This window comes from Myodes glareolus, chromosome 6 (assembly GCF_982192425.1).
Source record: "Myodes glareolus chromosome 6, mMyoGla1.1, whole genome shotgun sequence".
NCBI classification, from domain to species: Eukaryota; Metazoa; Chordata; class Mammalia; order Rodentia; family Cricetidae; genus Myodes; species Myodes glareolus.
Window position 1 is genome coordinate 114,680,304 of NC_142031.1, and position 24,506 is coordinate 114,704,809.

General features: G+C 45.1%; 1 protein-coding gene across 7 annotated transcripts in view; it reads left to right on the forward strand.

Moving 5' to 3' along the window:
- Actr3b (actin related protein 3B) overlaps positions 1 to 24,506 on the forward strand; it is a 102,568-nt gene that overhangs the window by 61,712 nt on the left and 16,350 nt on the right. For 5 of the 7 annotated variants that reach the window (XM_087907529.1, XM_087907526.1, XM_087907528.1 and 2 more), the window contains 5 exons: positions 3,903 to 3,998; positions 7,532 to 7,639; positions 12,080 to 12,223; positions 14,082 to 14,255; positions 15,420 to 15,512. In XM_087907529.1, the coding sequence (XP_087763655.1) occupies positions 3,903 to 3,998; positions 7,532 to 7,639; positions 12,080 to 12,223; positions 14,082 to 14,255; positions 15,420 to 15,512 (615 nt within the window). Of the gene's footprint in view, positions 1 to 3,562; positions 3,626 to 3,902; positions 3,999 to 7,531; positions 7,640 to 12,079; positions 12,224 to 14,081; positions 14,256 to 15,419; positions 15,513 to 24,506 lie in introns of all 7 variants that reach the window. The other 2 variants (XM_048440202.3, XM_087907527.1) reach the window with 2 other exon arrangements.

The window sequence follows — 24,506 nt, forward strand, 5'->3', positions numbered from 1 at the left end:
CACTGGCTGGCCTGGCACTCCCTATATAGACCAGGCTGGCCTCGAACTCAGAGATCTGTCTGCCTCTGCCTCCTGAGTGCTGGGATAAAAGGTGTGTGCCACCATGCACAGCTCTATGTATCATGTTATTCTTAGAGCATTTTCTTTCTCTCTCTTTTGAGACAGAGTTTCTCTGTGTAGCTTTGGAGCCTGTCTTGTAACTCGTTTTATAGACCAGGCTGACCTCAGACTCACAGAAGTCCACCTGCCTTTGCCTCCCAATTGCTGGGATTTAAGGCATGCACTACCATTGCCCAGCCATTTTTTTTTAATTTAACATCTTTAAATTAAAATATATTATTTTTCCCTCCTTTCTTTTCCTCCCTTCAACCCCTCCTGTGTTCTGTTTGGGGATATTCGATCACACCATGAACCCTGAGTTTGCATTTGCATTAATTAAATAAAATTAACCTTGGGTCAGGAGGTTGAGTTAGCAACTAGTTGACAGAAAGTCATCCTAGAGCCTCAGAGGTCATCCAGGAGAGAAAGTCACAGGAAGTAGTAGGGTGGGGTTTGGAGTGGCACAGCTTTCTCTGGGGTTTGTTGAAGTGGAAGTCTGTGGGTCTTCTATGGATGCCAGCAAGGAGAGAGGATTAGCTAGTGGCTGCTCAACCTCTCTGAGCTCTTAGGTTTTCACCCCAGCTTTTGAATCTTGAGTCTTATTCATAATTAGAACACTAGAGATTTAATCAGAGATACCTTTGGTGGCAGTAATAGGGCCGGTGCCTGTGGGAGCAGAGCTCTTGCCAGGCTGAGGCCTGAGCAGCCAGCCAGACTGGTAGATTAAGATGCAGCCACTGTGCAGAGGTTAGAACAACAGTGTTCTTTTGCTCCAACTCCTCCAATGTGTCCCATTACTCTCTCAAATTCATTACTTCTTCTACTATTGCTATTATTATTACATGCATAAATGCATAAATATAACTTGCCGAGTCCATTTAGTGTTGCTTGTATGTGCACAATTTCAGGGCTGACCACTTAGTATTGTATAGCCAGTAAGGGGGTTCATCCCTGGGAAAATCTAATTCTTTCTCTCTCAGCAGTGGTTAGAAGCGTGTCTGGGGTAGAGCATCATGAACGTTCTCTCTTGCGCATCAGCATGTGGGTTGGTATTGTTTGGTCTTGTTTAGGCAGCCATATTTTTTTCAGTATCATAGGTGAAGAAGCTTCCAGGTCATTTCCAGACGACACGATCTCAAAGCAGATTTCCTGGTCCCTGGCTCTTACAATCTTTGTTTCCCTTCTTCTCTGATGCTCCCTGAGCCTTAAAGGGTACAGGAGCTGTGTGGTAGGTATATTTGTTGTGGCTGGATTTTGACCAGCCGTGGTTTTCTGCGATGGTCTCCGTCTCCTGTGAAAACAAGTGTCTGATGGGGATGAGGGCGACACTCACCTGTGGGTTTAGAATGCAGTTGGAAGTTAGCTGTTCTAGTAAAGTGGTGTTAGCAGGTTCTCCTCTAAGATCCATGACCTCAATAGCCCCAGGTAGTTGGCTAGGTTTTCAGTACTAGGCTGTTGGGAAGGCCTTAGGTCCAATTAGAGGGCTGTTAGTTACCAAGAAGTCTGAGTGCCACTCTTTAGGACTTGTCTTGCAGGGCTGGTCATTGTGGTTCATAGGCATCACAGTGGGTAGGGCTATTAATTGCTAACCATTGGCAGCTTGTGTAGCACCTTCTGATACTATGAAGCTAGTCCTCAGGAAGGAGGCTTCATCTGAGCATTCTTTGTTTAGAGATAATTGGGTTTAATTTTGGGATCTTGAGCAGGAGCAGTGTTGCGATTTTGTACGGTGTAACACCTCCCCTCACCCTGAGCAGTACATAAAAGGCTTTCGCAGCATTAATTGATTTTCTGAGTTTATATATAGTTAAAGATAGTTTGGTTTTGCAAAATTCTGGATTGACATTGTGGCCAGATACCAAATTATTGGGTTATCCTTCCTGCCATGGAGACGCTTAAGTATGGCCCTATGTGCCACAGGTTTAAGTAGCCATTCTGAGGCCAGAGGCTTTAGTCCCTGCTTGAAGTGTTAGTGGCGTGCTCTGCTGTCTTGACAGAATGGCACAGACAAAGAGGACAGGCTTATTTTTTCACAGTCCTGGAGGCTGCATGTTCACAATTAGGGAGGTACAGCCAGGATGGTTCCTGGCCAGGACCCTCTTCCTGGCTTTGGATGGCTATGTTATTACTTGGCCTCTTCTCTGTGCTAATGCGTACAATGAGGAGGGAGGTGTAGTCTGACTTTTTATTGGGACTGCTGATTCCCCAATAATGACACGGAGACCTTATTATTAATTATAAAAGCTCAGGCGATAGCTTAGGCTTTATTATAACTAGTTCTTATAACTTAAATTAACCCGTGCCTTTTAATTTATATCCTACCACGTGGCTTTTACCTCTGCCCCATTTTGTGTGTCCGACTCATTCTACATCTGGCGGCTACCCCTGGTAGCCTTCTACTTCCCAGTGTTCTCTCTGCCCTGAAATCCTGCCTGACTATTAAACCAATCACCGTGACATATATTCACGGTGTATAAAGGAATAGTCCACATCAGGAAGGGAGAGAGGCAGAGAGAGGGAGAGAGAAAAAAGGAAGGGAAAGAAAGAGGGAGGGGAGACTTGTGGTTAGGTTAGGAGACTTGGTTAGGATTTTAATGTGTAAATTTTGGAAGAATCACAATTCAGTTTCTAGTAAAAAGCAATGTGGGCTTTTTGCCAAAAGGTCCAGAACATTTTCATTATTTCTGTAGTTTATGTAAATATAAGATGTAGATTTTTATTGTTTTGGAAAAGTACAGCACCTTGTTTTAATGTGGTTGTTGCCTGACGATTTTTATCCTTTCTGATAATAATGTTTTATAAAGGATTTGGCTTGTTGACAGTCTCTCAAGATTTTCTTCTGCTTTGTTTTCACATCGTTCTAGGTGTACACTTGGTATCCCTTGCTCAAAATGCATGTAGCCAGAAGCTTTCAGATTTCTGGAGTTTGGAAAGCTTGAACATACATAATGAGATATGATGGGGTTAGGACTGAGATCTAAGTACTAGATGCATTATGTTTCATAAAGATCTGTACACATAGCCAGCGGGTAATTTCATGCAGTTTTTTAGTGTACCTGTGTATTGACTGACATCTGTCAGGTAAGATCTCTGTGACGTCAGGTTGGTGCTCAGAGTTTCAGGTTGGGTCATCTTAGGCACTTCCCCTGTAGGTTTTTGTTTTTGTCTCCATTTGTGTCTTTCTTTTGGCGTTTTTTTGTATGGTATTAGCCGTTAGCATTTGCTTTCATTGCATGTGTGAGTGTGGCTTGGTAGGCCCAGGAGGTCGCTGCCCTGGGGACAGGGTTGCCATCCTGGAGTGTGGCGGGTTGAGCCTGCCACTGCCACTGTGAATGCCAGGTGGGAGGAAACTTCTGTTGCTTCAAGCAGCAGCATTCCCTCTGCCTGTTCTATGGAGATCTCATTTGTCTCTGGTCTGAGTACTGGAAATAGCATCTGAGTCTTCACCCTTGCTGTATTCCAGGAACACATGCCTTTGGCATCTTGCATCATGGTTTTCAGTTCACGGATGCTCGGTGTAATGTAGGTAATGAATGAGTTCCTCTTATTTTGTGACTTGTTGAACTTTGAACTTTGGGTGAGTCCTGATACCAAAAGCCCCATAGAGTCTTCACTCTGCCTTGTCAAAGCTTTTGAGACCCATAGTCAGATACCTTTAACTAGTCATCTTTAGTGAACCCTGTCTTTGCAACTAGGGAGTTCTCTAATTCCCTGTCGAGCAGGCCTTTAGGTTAGCCTTTTATAATCCTGATGTAGTTATATGAAATTCGAGAGAGAACACTAAATCTAACATTTTCTTACAGACAGAACCTCCACTGAACACACCAGAAAACAGAGAGTACCTTGCAGAAATCATGTTTGAATCATTTAATGTACCAGGACTCTACATTGCAGTACAGGTAAAAATGGTATTGTCTTTCTGATTCTCACAGTAATCCCAAGGCCTTCTGTGCTCAGACCAGGCTAGACATTTCTCTTTTCTCTCAGCCCATCACCAAGCTATTCAGGTCTGAATCAAAGCACCATAAAGAATCTTGCCTGTAATTTATCTCCTTATTTATTTAGTGTTTTTGAAAGAGGATTTCTCTATGTAACCACGATGGCTCTCCTAGAACTTGCTTTGTAGACCAGGCTGGCCTCGGACTCGCTGAGATTCGCCTGCCTCTGCTTCCCAAGTGCTGAGATTAAAGGCGTGCGCCACCACTGCTGACTCTAGTTTATTTTTATATAACTACCACTGGTGTAAAGTGGGTCTGGCTCTACAGTTTTCCCACGTAGAGCCTCATGTGTTTGGGTGTCAAGTGGTTAGAAGTGTAGATGTGCCTTTTTGTTTTTGTTTTTAAGTGTTTTATACTTACTTTGGGTCACTGTAAGTATAAGAAATAACAAACAAATAAAATGAAAAGACAGCACAGACAGCATAGCATCCACTGGAAAACAACATAAGCTCAGGCAAGGATCCTACCACTTGGGAGGTGAGCAGGAGGATCTAGGTCAGCCTGGGCTCTAGCATGCGCTCTGAGGCAAGTCTGGGTTATGGAGTGAGACCCTGTCTCAACGACAGAGCAAACAAAAGCTAAAACAAAGTAAATGCCTTGGGAGAGCCCCGTGATTAGGCTCCAGTAGTTCCATGAGCTCTTGCTCTGAGAGGCCCGGAGCTCCCGGAGCTTCCAGAACTCATCTCGAAGCTTCTTGTTCTTGGCTTACAGTTTTGTTGTTGCTTTGGTAGTTATATACAAGGGAGCTGGTTGGAGTCTTGAGGAGTAACTGAGATTAGTCTTTCTCCAAAATTCCCTGCATAATAGTACTTCCTTCTAAGAAAGAAGAGTACTGTGCAGAGATGCATTGTGTAGGTGCTATAGTCTCCCCATAATGAGTCATAGTGCCTGTTCACACAGTAGAGGACCCACCCATTCCCACAGAAGAAATCTGCTAATTCTGTTCTCTCCCAAGACATACATAGTGTATAGAACAGGGAGGTACTCAGAAACACCGGATTTTATTATTATTATTATTATTATTATTATTATTATTATTGTTGTTGTTGTTGTTGTTGTTGTTGTTGTTGTTGTCATTTATACAGGACCTTACTCTATAGCCTACTCTGGGCTCAAACTCAGGGTGATCCTCCTGTTTTAACCTCTTGAGTGCTGTGATGAATGGTATTTGCCACCATGTCCCACAAGGCCTAATGGTTCTTAAGATGGTTTCTTCACCATATGCCAGTTTCACCCAGAATATGCTTTTCAAAAGTTTAAATTCCTGAGTTGGAGAGATGGCTCAGTGGTTGAGAGCACTGACTGCTTTTCCATATGTCCTGAGTTCAATTTTCAGCAACCACATGGTGGCTCACAACCGGCTGTAATGAGATCTGGCACCCTCTTCTGGCGTGCCGGCATACGTGCAGGCAGAACACTGTGTACATACTAAACACATAGATCTTTTTTTTTTTTTTTTGAGCTAAGTGATTTTATTTAATCCTAAACATCCTACAATATACCACATCTTCAGAAAAGAAAATCAGTTTTTTTCTTGTTCTAGAACTCAGAATGCCCACCTTACCTTCATCTATAGTGCATTGTAATTTTTACAAGGAGTAGAAAACATATTTACAAATCATATATCAAATCTATGTAATTTAACACAGCCTACACTATCATTTGATCCCTGAAAGTATGGTTCAGCAGTTAAGAGCCTTTTCTGGTCTTCCAAAGGTCCTGAGTTCAAATACCAGCAATCACGTGGAGGCTCACAACCATCTGCAATGAAATCTTAGGTCCTTTTGAGGAAGAGACTTGGTCAGTCATCCTCATCAACTTAGACCATAAAACCCCAAAAGACAACTGCCCATGTGTGCTTCATCATTGCCAAGGCAATAAAAAAGCACTATGATATGGTGGAGCAGCCACTGAGAATCCTATTCCTTGTATACATATCCTGCCTTAAAGAAGGCTTCAGTTTCATGGGGTTCCACTTAATAAATGTGGGTCTTTGCTACAGGTGGTCTCTTCTAAAGTCTTTTCCTGTACAAGTGACTTCAAGCCTATTCCACACTTTCCCTTCTGGCATATTCAGGGTATCTTGTCTTATTCTGAGACCTTTGATTCATTTGCAGTTGAGTAAGAGATAAAGGTCTATGTGCATTCTTCTTCATGCAGCCGTCATGTTTGGTCAGCACCCTGTATGAGAGCTGTGTTTAATTCCCATCAACAGCTGTCATAAACAGTAAAATAATAGGTGTTATTTTAAAAGAAAGGAATGAGAACTCATTGCTCTCAGTGGTTGAGAGCACTGACTGCTTTTCCATATGTCCTGAGTTCAATTTTCAGCAACCACATGGTGGCTCACAACCGGCTGTAATGAGATCTGGCACCCTCTTCTGGCGTGCCGGCATACGTACAGGCAGAACACTGTGTACATACTAAACAAATAGATCTTAAAAAAACCAAAAAAAAAACCAAAAAAAAAAAAAAACAAAAATAAAGTTTAAATTGCTGTGCTCCATCTTGGCCTGGCTTTGGGCTTGCTAGTTCCTTGCTGTAGTGTGTCCTGTGCATTGCAGAGTGTAGAGCAGCAGCCAGCCTCCTCTCCGATAGTGATTGTTGATAGTGAGCAACGGCAGAAGTGGCCGGAAGTTCTATGAAGAGCAGGGCTGCCCCTGGCTGAGAGCCACTGTCTTGTTCCTACCTCATCAAAGTTTCTGTATGGGGGTCTAGTCACCTGTGAGAGAAGAGCTCCATGTGGGCCGAGTTAGGAAGAGCACTTGCCCAGCACAAAGCCTTGGGTTTGACCCCACAAGTGTGGAAGAAACTGTATATAGTGGAGCATATCCTCGGATTCTGGAGTTGGAGGCAGGAAGATCATGAGTTCAAGGCCATCCTTGGCTACATTACGAGTTTGAAGCCAGCACAAAGCCTTGGGTTTGACCCCACAAGTGTGGAAGAAACTGTGTATGGTGGAGCATATCCTCGGATTCTGGAGTTGGAGGCAGGAAGATCATGAGTTCAAGGCCATCCTTGGCTACATTACGAGTTTGAAGCCAACCTTGGTTACAGGAGACCCCCACCTCAAACCAGAGACAAATTCTGTGAGCGAACAAACCAACCAACCAACCCAGGCTGTGTTTGTGGCTGCCCTTGGAGCATCAGTAGATTAGAAGTGAAATCTTGGGATTTAGCAGTGAAATTCCATTTCACTGTTTCTTGTTTGTAAAACTTTGTTTTTGTCAAAAATCCAACTTCTTCACTTGAAATGAAAACTGGCATGCCAGTTGACTGACATTGTAGTTTGGGAGATGTGGCACAGGAAAAGGGAAGTGTCTCAGACTCATTAAGTACGAAACGTTCACTGCAGAACCTGAGACCCGTCAGCGATGGCTGCTGACCTTCCTGGTGCTGTCTCTCTTCAGAGGGTGCTCAATGTCTCTCTGCAGGCAGTGCTGGCTCTGGCAGCCTCATGGACATCCCGGCAAGTTGGTGAGCGCACACTGACGGGAATAGTCATAGACAGTGGAGACGGTGTCACCCATGTTATCCCAGTGGTAAGTACAGGGTTCCTATTTTACTCTCTGCAGCTTAACACCTGTCCTGAGGTAAGAGGAGAATTGAAAAGGGCAAGGCAAAACTCAACCCCCTCTGACTTTTTATGTGATGTGCTTAGAAATGGCAATAGGATCCTCCCTCCCTCCCTTCCTCCCTCCCTTCCCTTTCCTCCCTTCTTTTCTCCATTTTTCCTTCCTTCCCTCCCTCCCTCCTTCTCTTCTTTTCTTCTTTCCTTTTTTTATTCAGAGACAGGGTCTCCCTAGCTGGCCTGGAACTCCTTGTGTAGATCAGGCTGGCTTTGAACTCACAGAGATTCATTTGCTTTCCTCTCAAGTGCTGGGATTAAAAAAGTATGTACCTGGTCTTGGCAATAGAAATTTAGAAAGCCTCGGAAGGTGTTAAAGAGTTCAAAAGATGGCCATGTTTGTGCCTTTGGCAGTTTCAAAATCATGGAACAGATTCTGTAGTCATTCTCCCCTGCCCCAAGGTTTCTGCTGTATTCCCACAGGTGCCACATTGGTGTCCTGACTCATCACTCGAGTTACTGCGGCCAGACCTGATTCTGGAGGCCAGAGCTGAGGGTCAGAGCATGCCCAGTGAAAGGCTTGATCAGCCGGGGCTTTGGAGAACTTGCTCTTACCTCTGAATGTATTCAAGAGCTAAGAAAGAGAGAGCTCATGTTTTGACTTGCAGAAGGCAAGGCAGTGACTCCTAACTCCAATTTCAGGAGACTTTTGTGTCTTTCTTTTTGTCCAAGAAATTATTTAAAAATTATTCTTCTGAAAATCAACTAGTGACAGTGAAAAGTCAGTCATTCCTAATCACCCCCCTTAGGTTCCTCAGTAACCATGGATACAATGTTAACTACAGTTATAAACACACACATAAATATATAAAGTTCCTTTTAAATTCGGAGATTTTCGCTTTTGAAAAATAATATATGTCTGTGCACGCTTGCATGGGAATGCATGTCATGATCATATATAGTAGTCATAGGGCGACTGGGGGAGTCTGTTCATTCATTCTACCATGTGCATGGGAGTGCATGCCATGATCATATGTAGTAGTCATAGGACAAATAGGGGATTCTATTCATTCATTCTACCATGTGCATGGGAGTGCATGCCATGATCATATGTAGTAGTCATAGGATGACTGGGGGCGTCTGTTCATTTGTTCTACCATGTGGGTTCAGGTATCAGGTCAGGTCAAGCACCTTATCTGCTAAACCATTTTACAGTCCTTAAGATTAAGTTTTTGAAAAAAATTGTAAAGGTTTATTTAGTTATATGGATATGTCTCTCTATGGGTTTGTGCATGTGACTGTAGCTACCCCCAGAGGCCAGAGGCATCAGAACCCCCGGAACTGGAGTTATGTGTGGTTGTAAGCTGTCGGCTGTCAGTGCTGGGGACAGGAGCTCAGCCTGCTGCAAGAGCAGTGCCTGATCTTAACCACTGAGCCATTTTTCTGGCCCCTACGTCTGTTCTGAACATACAAATTAGGATATTAAAAAAAATCCAAAGCTGAGTGAGGTGGCACATACCTGTAGGTGGATTTTTCTTTATGGGACACCAACTCACAGAAAATTACAATGGAGATTTATTATTAATTATTAAATCTCAGCCTATAGCTTAGGCTTGTTCCTAACTAGCTCTTATAAACGTAAATTAACCCATTTTTTAAATTTATCTGCCTTTTACCACATGGCTTTTACTTCTGTTCCATTTCGTGTGTCTGACTTGTTCCACATCTCTCTGCCTTCTCTACCCTTTTTCTTCCCAGCATTCTCTGTGCCCCAAGAATCCTGCCTAGCTATTGACATTTAGCTTTTAAACCAATCACATGGACCTATCCTCACACAGTGTAAAGGGATATTCCACAGCACATACTTATAGTTCCAGCATTTGGGAGGTGAACACAGGCGGTTCAGAAGGTCATTCTTGGCTGTTTCCTGAACTTCAGTTCAGCCTGGGATACTTGAGACCCTGTCTCAGCCAAACCCATGGATTTCGACACCTGCCTCCATAGGCACCAGCATGTATGTGCACATCTATGCTCATGTGCGCGCACACATAACAAACTAAAAGTAAGCAAACAAAAGCACAACTAAGCCAAAACCAGGCAAAACAAGTGCATTTCCTTTAATTGAGAAGCGATAGTCACAATTTTGGTTCAGTAACTGAAGGAGCGACGTTTTGCTGCTTTTGTGTCTCTTAAAGGCTAATGTTGTGAAAGCCTTAATGGCCAGGAAGGACACTCCAAGTCTCTCTCACCCTCACACCCCTGCCCATGTGTCCTCTCCATGGGAGAGTGTGTGCCAGACTGGGGTCCTTCAGAGCAGTCTCGCACTCTGGCTTCCGGCTGCCCATCTGATGTGGAGCAGCAGGGCAGCTGCAGGTGTGTGGCCCCAGACCTGCGTGCATTTGGTTCCCATCATCCGCACACTGTGGATGGCGAGGCAGATGCCTGTTCTTTAGTCACATGTTCACTTGTCCAGGGTCGCTCAGCACCAATGTGGCCGGAAACGTTACACCTAGAACCCAGGTAACTTTTTACTGTGTCGTAGTTTAGTTTCTTCCCCATTTACAAAAATTGTTACTGAAAATTTGGGTAAAACTATAAACAATAAGGAAACCCATTCAGACAACCATGTTATCAACTGCACTGTCTTTCAGGCTTTGGTTAAGACACAGATGTATGTATATACATGTACACATTTTAAATTGGGGTATAACTTATACCATATAAATAATGCTAAAGTTATATTTTGCATATAAATTTAATGACACTTTTTTCTATTACGGTCAAATAGTCTGAAAAATAATTATCTAAAGCCATGGTGTGTGTTGATTGAAGTGTCTGTCCCACCTGGTCCTGCAGTCATTCAGTCCCAGAGAACTGCACAGAGGTCTACATTAGTTATAAACTGATAGGCCTAGTAGCTCAGACTTTTTAACTCTTATAACTTACATTAGCCCATAATTCTTGCTATCTTCCTCTGTGGTTGGGTCACAACTGCAGCCTGCACTTCCCTCTTCCCAACATTCTCATTGCCCCTCCTCTACTTCCTGCTGGATACCAGCCAATCAGCATTTTATTGAACATAATACAAGTGACAAGATAAAAGACCATTGTCCCACAGCAGGTGTGTGGTCCTGAAGTGACCCAGTGCTGACTCTCCTGCTGCGGGTATGTGGCATGCTGCATGCTCATTAGTGCTCAATGGTGTCTGTGAGGCCGAGTGTGGTTGTGAAGAGTCAGGGTGTAGGAAGGTAATATTCTAATCGCCTGTCCGTACTTCTTATCTCCATATTTAATATTTTACAAATACCTGTACCTTGCAGAAGGGCCAAATCTTTTGTCTAGAAGTTAGGACCATGAACCAAAAGCCCAGGGCGCCTTGGGAAGGCGGTCCTTGCAGCTTATCGGTGGCTCCATCTGTCTCCGTGCCAAGAGCGCACACCGGCAGCGTGAGCAGTGGCTCACCTCCATGCCCTCTCTTTCCCTTGGGCCTTGTGGCCCAGAAGCTGTGAAGTGCTAGAGTGTGAAACCCGACCACCCGTGTCCCCAGTCTGTGTCTCTGCAGACAAGCTGGATGGGTGGCCAGGCTTGCGGCTTCTGTGGCAAGCCTGTGCCCACAAAAGGTCAGTGAGGGGACTGTAGTGCTGTGGGCATTAGCCCTGCTAGTCGGTAGCAGAGTCTCTGTGAACTCCCCGTGGGCCCCTCACAGACATGCCTTCAGTAGCTAAGGAAGGCGGCAGGGAGAATGCAGATCCTGAGCCACACCGGTCTGCAGATGCCACTGGTTGGTCAGCTTCTTAATGTCATTTTTCAGTGTGCTGAGTGGAACCATTTGTTGAATTTGTAGTATCTGCCATAAGGCACATATCTGGCAGGCAGGGTTTTGCTTTATCTACACTATAAATGCCCTCAGAGTATTTTCTTCACACTAGGCATAAAGGTTGGAAGTCTGAATCCAGGGTTTTGGATCCAGGTTGTTTTGGGATCACAGGCCTCTGTACCTGGCCTCATCGCTGACTTTGAATCAGGAGGTTTATAGTTGGTTTAGCAGCATATAGACAGTCTTTCCTGTCTAGTTAGAAAACCTGATTGTTGAGGTTACTGTTCTCTCAGATAGCATTGTCTTTTAGAAGTGAACTAAACCGCAGTTTCTCCTGTGTTCCTAATGAAAGCAACATTTTGGTTGCTTATGGAGATTCAGGTTATTGGGGTCATTTAGAATTTTAAATATTAATAGAACTGCAGATGCAGTCATTTAAAAGGACCTTAGACTCTGAGCCTCTTGAATGGGAACCCTTACACACTAGTTCAGCGACCAGAGGGGAGGCTGGGAAGGTGTGGCTGGGAATCTCCTGGGTCCAGTTGGCTCTGGACTGTGGTTACTGACGTGGCTGTCCTGCCTCCTCTTCCTCTCCAGGCAGAAGGTTATGTAATTGGAAGCTGCATCAAACACATCCCAATTGCAGGTAGAGATATTACGTATTTCATTCAACAGCTGCTAAGGGAGAGGGAGGTGGGAATCCCTCCTGAGCAGTCACTGGAGACCGCAAAAGCCATTAAGGTAAAAACAGAAGGGACCCTGGCTGGTTTGGGGGTGAGAGAGAAATGGTGCTTGGATGTTCCCTCGATGCCCGTCATCCCCCTCCTGCTCTCTTCCTATCCCCCGAGAGTGTGGCGTTGACTGTCTTACCAGTGAGTTCAGTGTGCTGGGGACTTGAGGCTCAGTGCACTCTTCTACAGAGAGCGACTTGATAGTTGGTGTTGAGTCACGGGCGTGTGCAGTAGAGCATCATTTAATTGGAGCCTAATTAAACAAAACCTTCAATTAGCTGCACGCTGCTTCCACATCTCCCTCCATGCTTCCTTTTAGAATCAGGAGCAAGTCACAGCAGCAGCATAGCTGTCAGGAATCCTGTGGTGCCTGCCTGCCTTCGTGCCCTGAGAATACATCTCAGAACCAGGCCAGTCTGAGTTTTAGCATCCTTGAACACAATCCCCCTGCATGGCTCCAGACCTTGGTTCAACACTAGACCAGTGACAGGAATCTTTAGTAACAAAAGAACCAAAGTGGCTCTTTGGTCATTATTTAGAGTGTCTACTTGACCTGGCCGTCTTTGTATTGCTTTGGATATAGCAGTTACAGAGCCTTTTAAAGGAATTTTCTTCTCAGCTATCAAACTCAAAACATGAAAAAAATCAGAATGAAGGAGATTCCTAAGAGTCCAAGGCTGATTATTCTGTAGAGCAAAGGAGGAAGGGTTCTGTTTGGATCTGGAGAAGAGTCTGAGGTGGGGTGTGACCTTAAGTATCTCCTTTCTCTGGTTTTGAGGTTCAGGGTAGTTGTGTGTGTGTGGGGAGAGTGAGGGTTGCCCCCTCCCCTGCTGTTTTCCTCTCAGCTGAGCATCTCCCGAGGCTGGTTGAATGTAAGGATGCACAAGACAAGATTTCCACATTTGGCTGATACTCGTTGAAAACCATCTTTTCAGGATGGGGCAGATATCAGGCAGGATCTTACAAAAAGGGCGCCACTAACCCCTGCATCCTGAGCCTGAACCTTCCAGGATTGGGGAGACTCTCTGTGCTAAAGCAAAAGGTGGAGCTGATCCTTTCTCCATTGCGGAGAGGTTTGCCAAGTGTCCCAAGACTTCCTCTGTAGGCTAAAGTATTCCCAAGGTTTCCCGTAGCCTCTGTTTTCCTTTCTTCAGTGGCGGCCATCTATTAGCAACCCTAGTGCTCCTACCTGATTCTGTTTTTATTCTGTGGTATCTGCCATCCTATGTTGTTTACTTCAGTCAGTGCTAGATTATTTCTGACCGGGATCCAAGTATTTCATTGACTGTATCTCCAATGTAGTTCCAGTGACTTAGAACACGTGACCAGCAAGGTACATTCTCAGGCATGTTGCGGGCCAGGGATCTCCCTGCAAGCAGACGTCTAGCAGGAAGCTAGAGGGCACTCCCTCTGTATCACACCCTCGTGCACATGCATGCACGCACACACATTAGGATGTGGTTGGTTACTGTACTCTAGAGTAGGCCAAGCTTAGTTTGCTGATCCAGACATGGGCAGTGGTGAGAAGGTACCAGAGAGGGAGCCCGAGGGAGCACGTAAAATCTGGATGGAGACAAGGTGCTGATGTTTACAGAGAGGTATTATTGCGGACAATATGGCAACAAAATTAGGTGGGCTTGGTAGTGATGAAGAACCAAGTTACAGAGAAAGCAGACTTACCCGCTCAAACACGGTTATGTCCGAGCCAAAGGACAGCGAGACACAAACTTGACAGTCCAGCCCCATGGGTTACAGTGTAGCAGAGGTGGGTTCAGCTGTCTGTAATGTATGGGTTCCTGTGTATTTGTCAGAGGGCAGAGACACTGGCGATTATTAATGCTTGGTGATATCCTTTTGTGTATACACAGGAGAAGTACTGTTACATTTGCCCTGATATTGTCAAAGAATTTGCTAAGTATGACATGGATCCCCGGAAGTGGATCAAACAGTACACGGGGATCAATGCAATCAACCAGAAAAAGTTCATTATAGATGTTGGTTATGAAAGGTTCCTGGGACCGGAAATATTCTTTCACCCTGAGGTAAGAGCTGTCTCCTGAGGCTGCAGAGTACAGTGCATGTAGAGCAATGCTGCCCCCTAGTGTGCACCAGGAGCAGCTCTCAGTGCAGGGGCCCAGAGAGCAATTGGCTGTTTCACATGGTAGCTCCCCATGCTGTGTGGCTGCCTGGTTTGCCTTGCTATCGACTTACCTGCTTCAACAGTCAAGCTTGGGTTATCCTCCTTGAGATGAGGAAAACTTTGAATAGCAATAGGAGAAAATGGATTTGAAACTGACCGTAAGGGGTCGGTGGTAATGTACGTCACTAATCCTGGAGATTGGTGTACACTGGCCCCTGCATGGAAGTGGGATTAGGACAAAGCCTGTCCAGCTCTGTGACTGTCCTTCTAAACCAGTGCATGCCCAGCTGGTGCATGACTGGATGTCCCCTCCTTTCTCCGAGACCTTGGAGTACGAACTGGGTTTTGAAGTGTATTTGGAGTTGACATGCTCATACTTTCGTACATTTAATTCATGCCATTGGACCCAAAGGTGTTTATTTGTTTGCTCACTGTGACTGTTGCATGGACTGTTAGGTTCTAACGCCACCGCCATCACTATAGCACGTTTTCCTCTCAAAGCCTGACTGACTTTCCTGTTGTGCCAATACTCATTGCATGCCATGTAGCTGGTGTGCGTGAGGTGCTGTGCTCTCCTTAGCAGGGCTGCCTGTCCCGGTGACTGATGGGTACTTTCCCTTTGCTAACACGCACATGTGTCATGTTCACATCGCTCCATGCACATATGGTCGGCCGTGCGCATTCCTTTGACATCCTTTGATTTTCATGTAATGGACTTTCAGTTCTAGGAAACTGTGTATTTGTTGGTTACCTTTAAAGAAATGTGGCCGAGGGACCTGGGAGCATGCCCCAGTGCAACGGCATGGCATGGACTGCTCTTGCAGAGAATCCCAGCTCAGTTCCAGCACCGTGCCTGGTAGCTCACAACCACCTGCAGCTCCAGGGGAGATGATGTCCACTCTGGTCACTGCACACATGGTACTCATGTGCACAAACTCACGCTCAGACACACTCACCTACACATGTAATTAAATGTAAAAACAAAGTCTTAAAATGTCGTCTGAAAAAAGCTTGTGTTATTTGAGGAAAATGTATAGCGTTTCTTTTCTATCTCTATAAAATTTAGTTCGCCAACCCAGATTTTATGGAGTCCATCTCGGATGTTGTTGATGAGGTCATACAGAACTGTCCCATAGATGTGCGCCGGCCGCTGTATAAGGTAAGGTGCCTTGTTTGTTTCCATGTTAAAGGTTTTAGCTACCGACAACGCGAGCCGTCATCCCTGTTCCTTCTGCTCCAGTGCTGTGATGGAGAGCTTTTTTTCAGAGAGGAGAGGAGTGGAATGTTTGGGAATATGACACTATCAACTGAGGGATTTTCAAAACTCTCTTCCTCCTTCCTTACCCTCCTTCTTCCCCTTCTTCTTGAACCCAGGCTGGCCTAGGTTTAGAACCTGTGACTCTTCTGCCTCCACCTCCCTAGCACTAGCCTTTCAGACCCATGTCTCCATGCCTGGCTTGAGCTATCTTTTCTTCTTATCTGGCAAACTGAATCTGAAGTTAGACAGTCTGAGCCATATGTACTGATTGAAAGAGGAAGGTGCACCCTCTTCCTGCTACCTGGGAACTGCTCTTATTCATCCACGGGCATTTAGGGTTGGTCAGTGCTGAGGTAGCGTGACAGTGAGAGCTTCAAGTGGGACAATCAGATCAAATAAGCATGTGAATTTTTTAAAAATTCTTTTGTTGTCCAGAATTATAAAACTTGAAATAAGAGAAATCTAATAATTATTGCATAAAAGGAAATATTGCTGACAGCCAGTTAGCAAGAGCAGAAATCACTCCATCTTTAGCTAACATTTGCATGTGTGCATCAAGTCTTTGCGACTCAGCTTCATGATTCCTATTACACTCTGCACACTTGGACATCTGCATTTTAAAGAGAAAGGTTCTCAGTCGTAATGCAGTGACTACTGCTCCGTTCCACAGTAGATACTACATACCTTTTGAGAGAATGAGGTAAATCAGCTACATTCCCATGAGAAAGTCTTTGGTAGGAAAGCAGCTACTGGCATGCATCTCATATGCATGTACTTTACAGTTCTGAGTGATATATGTTAAACAGTTAGTAAGAAGTACCAGGGAAGACTGACTAAATAGACTGGGTATTTACGTTAGATGGCGCGTGTTCCTGTGTTGCTCTCCAGTGCCACTCATGTGGCGGTGTGGTCTTGGTGAAGGCTGGGAACATGCAGTGCGTAGTTGCAGGAAAAGTGAATCGGCTCTGCTGAGTGAGAACTGCACTAATGCAGCCCTTAAAGCATGGTGACCCGGAATGGAAAGGTGAAGGGCGGGATGGGCTCAGGGCCTTGCACTTAGGTCTTGTGTTTATTTTATTAAGGAATTTCTCACTTTCTTAATCTCACTGATTCAAACTAAAGGTAGTTTGAATGAGGCAATACTCACCTGCATGGACCTCCTCCTGAGTCTGTAGCGTGGCTGGGATGCCCTTTCCATTTTGGAATTACTCAGTTATTAAGTAACACTGCAGAATGTGCTAACCCTGAAGTCAAGAAAGCTTCATGAAGTAGCAGGACAAGGATGCCATGGCCTCTGCGAGCCTGCAGGTCACGTGCAGACGGTTCCTAGAAGGTAGGGTTACCCCAGCAGATAAGGGCCTGGGTCAGGCGTGCTGTTAGAATTAGGGAGTGATGGCTTGCGAGGAGGAAGGAAAGTGGCTCATGAGGAAGAGGAGAAAGTGAGTGTTGGGCTAGGAATGGGGATGTCTTCTGCAGGAATGTTTCAGTGGCAGTGGCATTGCTCTGACCTGAGTCTCCCCCATCTCCCCACTGCTCTATGGAGAGTCCACTTAAAATTCTATCTGCTTTTTAGTTTTTTGACAGGGTCTCATACTATAGGTCAGGCTGACGTGGAACTCACTGTGTAGCCTAGTGAGGCTTCAAATTCAGTTCTCAAGCCCTGGATGACAGGTGTGAGCCACCAAACCCAGCTTGCATCTGTTTTCTAGACATGGCTGGTTAGCACCCTTTGGCCCTCCGAAGCTTACAGAGGTGATCCCTGTTCACAGTCTGCCTGTGATTCTGGTGCTCTTCTCCAGGCTGCCCTGAGTGCTGAGCTACAGCACGGATGTCAGTCTGACACTAACGGTGGCACCCTGACAGCGGGAGATAGTATGAGATGTTACTTAGCTGTATATGTCTCTTTAGAGTTTCTCTCTCTCTCTTGCTCTCTGGATCAAACATTTGGTGAACTACATCCCTAGCCTTTGGTTTTTCAATAATGCTGCCCTTGGACTTGCAGTTCTCCTGCCTCAGCCTCCTGAGTATTGGGATGGCAGAAGGGCACTATCGTGCCCCAGAGATCTTCCTACAGTGATTGTGGAACAAAGAGTGGAAGTGGGGATTGACCAGCTACTGTAATTATCTTGGGTAGTGGCAGATGTACAAGCTAGCCTTTTCTTTCTTTCTTTTTTTTTTAATTAAATTATAAAAGTTTCCATTTCAGCCCCTAAGCTAGCCTTTTCTATGGGCCATTCACTTAAAGGAGTTGAGAGCAGAGGTCATTGAGCTTAGGGTCAAGATTGATGGAGGACTGTAATGGAAGCATGGTGTCAGAAGAGACTCTGAGTAAAGACCGAGACAAGTACCCAGTGAATAACTATGTGGAGGTTGCATTCCCTTATTTTTTTTTTATTTATTGGGTGTGGTTGTGTAGCCTAGGTTGGCCCTGAACTTTCAGTCTTTTATCTTGGCCCCCGATTGTTGGATTATATGTATAATATTTGCTAATTTTGAATAGTATTTGTTAGTTTTCATTAGTCCTGTGACAAGAGTAACCATGTGACTGTAAGTGTGTATTAGTCTAGACTGAGTTTTTGTGTCTCGTTGCTTTCTAGGTCCTGATGCTATTCAGAAGCAACCTTGAGCTTCTTCCATTTGAAATTATATTATTAATATAGACCTGAAATTATATTATTTTTTTTAAATATTTATTTTATTTATTATGTATACAATATTCTGTCTGTGTGTATGCCTGGTGGCCAGAAGAGGGCACCAGACTCCATTACAGATGGTTGTGAGCCACCATGTGGTTGCTGGGAATTGAACTCAGGACCTTTGGAAGAACAGGCAATGCTCTTAACCTCTGAACCATCTCTCCAGCCCCCTGAAATTATATTATTAATCATAGACCTGAAATCATTTAATAAATAACTGTGATGCCCTGAGTATGTTTGTTGCTGGTGGCTGTGTCCAAGGAATAGCAGGTGGCAATTGAAGTTCAGGTGTCAGCCACCAGGAGGCACATCTCTGATGGGTGAATCTTGAATAGCAAGGCCCCCATGAACACAGACTCCAGAATAGCATTGCTTCTGCTGTACCTTTACATGTTTGCTGCTGCTGTCTTTCTCTGGTATCTGGCATGGTGTGAGTGAATGTGGGGAGTACAGTACATACATGGCCTGTAGTGTAGTGTGTTTATCTCGTGGGAGCATCTCATTCTACTGGATTACTTGTGGATAATTATGAAGATGATTCCTCCCTAGGTTGTACTGTCTAATTGATAATAATAAGGTTGGTTTATACAGAGTTTGGATGTACTTTCCTTGCTAGGGTTGGTTGGTGATCAAAGGTGATAAATTCATTTTTGCCATCAATCTCCCGACAGAAGAAACTATTGATGAGTGGGTATGCATCCTAAAGATTTAAAGTAGAGTTGGCTAATACTTTTTTTGTATATAAAAGTTTAGATTTGTGTTTCCTTTAAGGGTCCTTGTAAGATTACCTTTCAGGATAAGTAATAAAGTGATGGTCCTTTCCTTGTAACCGCAAAATGCAGCCTGCCAGTGAAAGAACACCTTGCTTGCTTACACTCCTAATCCATAGCAAATTGCTTGGATGTGAATGTACGTGGGTTCTTAGGCTAATTTGTTTTTCACCTGTAATATGTAAAATGTTTAATCATGTAAAAGATATGGGAAAAATGCTGTTTTTAACTTGTATTCATTGTAATCATTCACTTGTAAACATTCGCAGAATGCAACCACATTGTAATTTTTATATTGCCTGAAAGATTTTGATAAGGTATATAAGCTGTAGAGAAAAGAATAAAGATAGAGTTAAAATGAGTTAGAAGGAAGCTGGGCGGTGGTGGTGCACGCCTTTTAACCCCAGCACTTGGGAGGAAGAGGTAGGTGGCTCTCTGAGTTCAAGGCCAGCCTGGTCTACAAGAGCTAGTTCCAGGACAGAGGATTCCAAAAACTACAGAGAAATCCCGTTGTCTCGAAAAACCAAAAAAAAAAAAAAAAAAAAAAAGGAAACCGCATAGTGGCTCACAGCAATCTATAATGAGATCTGGTGCCCTCTTCTGGCATGCACACATATATGCTTACATAATAAACAAACAAACAAGCAAGCAAATAGATCTTTAAAAAAAAAGCAAAACAACCACAGCCGGGCATGGTGGTGCATGTCTTTAATCCTCAGCACTCAGGAGACAGAGGCAGGTGGATCTCTGTGAGTTCGAGGCCAGCCTAGTTTATAGGGTGAGTTCCAGGACAGCCAAAGATACACAGAGAAAATCTGCCTTAAAAAAGCCAAACAACAAAACGAATGAGAGAGTTAGAAGGAAAACATTAAGAATGAGAGAAGGGATTCACTAGGAAACTAAAGACTAGAGAATGTAATAGGAGAATAAAGAAAAGGTCGGAAGGAAACCGTCAAGAGAGTGTGTGAGTGTCTTTTTCCCTTCACCCCCTCAGATGAAAAGGTCATAGTCCACTGACTGTGTGGATTCCCCGAGTCCAGCTGATGCTGGAGGCTGGTCCCCAGGCAGCCATAGTATGTGTTTAAGACCTGGATTAAGCAGTTGCCTATGGCCGCTCCCTGTGGGACTGCTGTTTCTGTCCCCATATCACAGGCAAACTGAGACAAGCCTTAGCTCATGGCCCATCCATGCCATTCTGTGTTAGTGAGGCTTCTGCTGCACCGAGTCTACAGTACACTGTGTCTTTGACTTGTGTACATTTGGGAGAGTCATGTTAACTGCTAAATGACAAGGTTGGATTCTGAGCTAGTTCCCTGTATCTTGAAAAAGTTAGGCTTCCCCCACTTTGTCACATTGTATATCACAGAAGAGGTGGTGCGAAGGAAACTGTGTCCGTTTCTCCCTAGGTAACCATGCCTTGGCTGACAATCCAGTTTGTCCTACCAGCTGCCCTTGTGTGAGAGAGAAGAGAGTAGAGGTGCAGGTGGTTGTCTTGTTCAGGTTTTCTAGTGCTGTGGTAAACACCATGACCAGAAACAGCCTGAAGAGTGAAGGACCACCAGCCTAGGGGTGGCACTACCTCCAATGAGATCGGTCCCCCATATCAATCAGTCAAGGAAATGTACTACAGGCCAATCTGGTACAATCTGAGGTTTTCTCAATTGAGGTTCTCTCTTCTCAAACAACTTTAGCTGTGTTGACATGAAAGTTAGCTATCCCAGCAGTAGTGGGGAGGAGGGCAGCTAGGCTGGCAGGGTTGGGGTTGCTAGTTGTTACTGTAGCCTTAGGATTGATATAGAATTCAAGTCCCAATGAAGTTGGGCTCACTTTCTGTCATTTATCATGGAGCTGAACTCTGCAGGAGAATGGGGAGTCAAATGAGGCTGCCCTCTGCTCTGTCGCCTGAGACATTCGTTAATGTAGATCAGATTCTGAGGTGGAAAACGAACCTCAGGGCTGAGCTGTAGAGTCTTTTGTCTTTCTCAAGGCGGTGTCCGTTGTGAAACCTCAGTGGGTTTGTCGTTCTCTTGTGATCCCTTCAGGAAGCTTCACTCTTGGTTGCTGCTTCAGGATAGGCAGCCCTTGGGTCACTTTGTTCTCTCTGGAAGTATTTGGTGGGCACTAAGAAAGGGACTCTTCCGGAAGCCAGGGTTGTGAGGAGTAAATTGAAGTTTACTGTTGAGATTTACAAATGCCCACTTTCTATGTGTTAATCCACCGGGTGCAGCCACTAGAGAGGGTTCTTTATGGCAGTCTCAAACCAAGAGTTGGCCAACGTTTTCTGTAAAGGGCCAGATGGTAAATCTCTTGGCTTTGCAGAAGCCATATGGTCTTTGTTGCATTTACTCCATTCTGCCAATGTTGCTATAGACAATATGGGCACCACTAGAGAAGAGGCTGGCTTCCATAAAACGTTATTTACAAAAAGCAACAGACAGCTTGCTATAGACAGTTGAGTCTCTAGTTCCTAATTGTAGTGCTCTGTACGCCTTTGAGAGTTAGGTGGGACGTCTTTCCGGCTGGCTGTGTGTGCAGGTGTGTGTCTGGTTCCTCACCCAGTCAGAGCCATGTCTAGAGAAGACTCCGTGAAGTTACGGTTGCCGGGCTGTATGGTGCCGGGGTGCTGGCACTCTAGGGTTTATGACTTTGACTGGCACTGCCCAGTGGGAGCTGCAGGATGTTGAGGCAGCACTTCTGCTCCCTGGGTATTTGGAAGTGGTCAGTCCTCTGCCCAGATGGACCCACACTGTGTGGGATGGAGGAAACGTTCTTTGGAACCAGCATCTTGGAGCAACGATGTTTCACTATCATGCCTTACTCCTGTGTGGGGTGTGCTCTAGTCTGGGACCCGTTCTAGCTCCTTCTCCTGAGTGTGGACAGAAGCTTGCCATGAAAATTATCCTTCCACCTCTGTTTCTCAGTGGCTAAATGTACAGATAGTAAGTGTGTGAGCACCTAAATCAAATGTGTAAGAAAACACACTGAGTAATCTGTCCCACAACCCAGATATCTTTCAGTGCATAGCCAAACACCTGCGGGGTCTCTAGAGGATGCCTCTCTTTTGTTCTTGTACCCAGGTGCTTCCCTTCTCCAGGACCAATGTTGGACCCATTCTTGCCAATGACCCAGGCCCCCTTCACACCGAGGCAGCAATTAGTGGATCAGAATGATAGGGAGCATGGTCTAGGCCAGAGAAACTCAGATTAGAAAAGGAAAAGAACACATCTTCAGGGCCATGACCTGAATGGTAGGACTGCCCTCCCCCAGGACTGAGGCGGCTGGTGTCCTGACCTCATCCTCCCGTGTGTCTTCCTCTAGTGTTAGGACTTTATCTAGACCAGCTGTTCCCAACCTGTGGCTTGAGACTCCTTTGGGTGTCGAATGACCCTTTCACAAGGGTTGCCTAAGACCCCTGGAAAAAACAGATATTTTCACTAAGCTTTATAACAGTAGCAAAATTACAGTTATAAAGTAGCAGCAAATGATTTTATGGTTGGGAGTCACTGCAACATGAGGAGCATGCATTAGGAAGGTTGAGCACTGCTGATCTAGACAATGGGTGTGGACACAATAAATAACAAGAAGTAACCACAGAGAGCTCCTGGCAAGGCGTTTGCAGCAAGCTCCGTGGTACCCTGTTCAGCACCAGAGGGCGTTATATTTCTTCTCGTGTGGCTCCTTCTCCTTCCCTGAGTAATCCAGACCTGTAATCAAAATCTTGGTGACCTACAGGGGGTTATTATGATCTAGTGAGGAAGAGGCGGCTCACTTTAGATTGCTGGAAGACCTGATACTTTCCTGGCCTTCAAGCCAACAACTTGGCCAGGCTCTCAGACAAGAAGGAAAAAACGGCAAGAATGAAAGATGGCTCCGAAAATGTGGACTGTTTGCTCATCTCTTTTGAGGTGGTATTGACATAAAGACTGTGTATGTTTAAGGTATAGCCAGGTTGATCTGTTGTATGTGTCCATTACAGAGAGCTGTCAAGTTAACGGACTAGCTTACTCCCTACCTCACGTAGCTCCCTGTGTGTTCAGGTATTGGGATGCTTATATAGTCTATCTCAGTGTTAACAGAAGCCTGCGTCCTGCCCCAGAGAGCCTCATGCAGCTGGGCCTGGGCTAGAGTGGAGGCGGGCACCTGCGCATGCAAAGCGTTCCTAGGGTTTAGCTAAGTTGGCAGCTGTTGTCAGCAGCTGGTCCTTTCTCGGATGATCTCGTATTTAGTAACTTGTCTGCTCTGTATGAAGGTGGAGCAGCTACAGTTGCTGGAACTGGCTTGTGAGGTGTCTTGGGTTCCTGCTGCTACTTATTCTTATTGTTAAATTTAAGGAGATTTACTATGTATGTGGTGGTGTTCTTGTCTTCAGGAGTTGATCAAAAAGCCAAAAAATACTGAAATAACGAACGGGAACTGCTACAAGCTAAATGTCATTAAAGTGAATCATGTAGTTATGGCAATTGAGGAATGAGCAGATTGCATTTAATTAGAGGGGATCAAGACAGGCTTTGAGGAGGTGCCTTCTCAGCTATCAGACCTGGTCTGTGAAACTGGTATGGGAGAGGCTGGCCTGCCATAGGACCCTGAGCATTAAGCAGGGACCTAGGGGTGCGTAAGGAATTCATCCTTGCTGAAGCCTGGGGTGCAGCAGGGGTGGGAGGGGCTAGCAGTAAGAGGATGTCTGCCATCCTGCTTTGGCCCTGGAGTGGAAGTTGGGAAAGCGCCCTGTTTGTTCTGTCGTCAAGAAGATGAGAATGCGTCTCGATAATGCTCACAGTTGGTTTTTCTGTAACGAGTGGCTTGAGTCAGGTCTGTTGTAGTAATTATCTTAGTGGCTTTTAAATCAGAACAGCATGGGGTAGAGTAAGCGAGCTGTGTACACTATGTTAATGTGGAATGGTTCTGATATCTTCAGTAGTTGAAACAGAAAATTAGAAAACATATTTACCAGTGGCATTTTTATCCTTTTTCTTCCTCCATCCTTCGATCCTGGGGATCAAACACGGGTCATTCTAGGCGGGCACTCCACTAAGTGAGCTTCATCCCAGCCCACTGTCCTTTTCCAGCTGAGATCCAGGCTGGGACGGCAGCTGTTAGATTTGGGTAGGGTCGTGGGCTTGAACAGTTCCAGAACTTCCAAACCCACTTCTACACTGTTGACCCATACCTTCTAACTATGCTTCTGCTAATGCACTCCAAAACAGTAAGATTTCTTTTGTCTTGGTGGAAAGGGAAGCCTGATGGAAACAGCTGGTCAGCGCTTACTGAGTTGAGGGATTTTTATTGCGGTGGTAAGATGAAGATGTCTCATGATGCCCCACTGAGGGGCATCTGTTGGTCACTTGCCAGGCCCAGCACAGGCACTCAGGGTCCAAAGCATATAGGTCCAACTGCATATAGTGGGTTGAGCATGGTAATCTGTGGGAGCC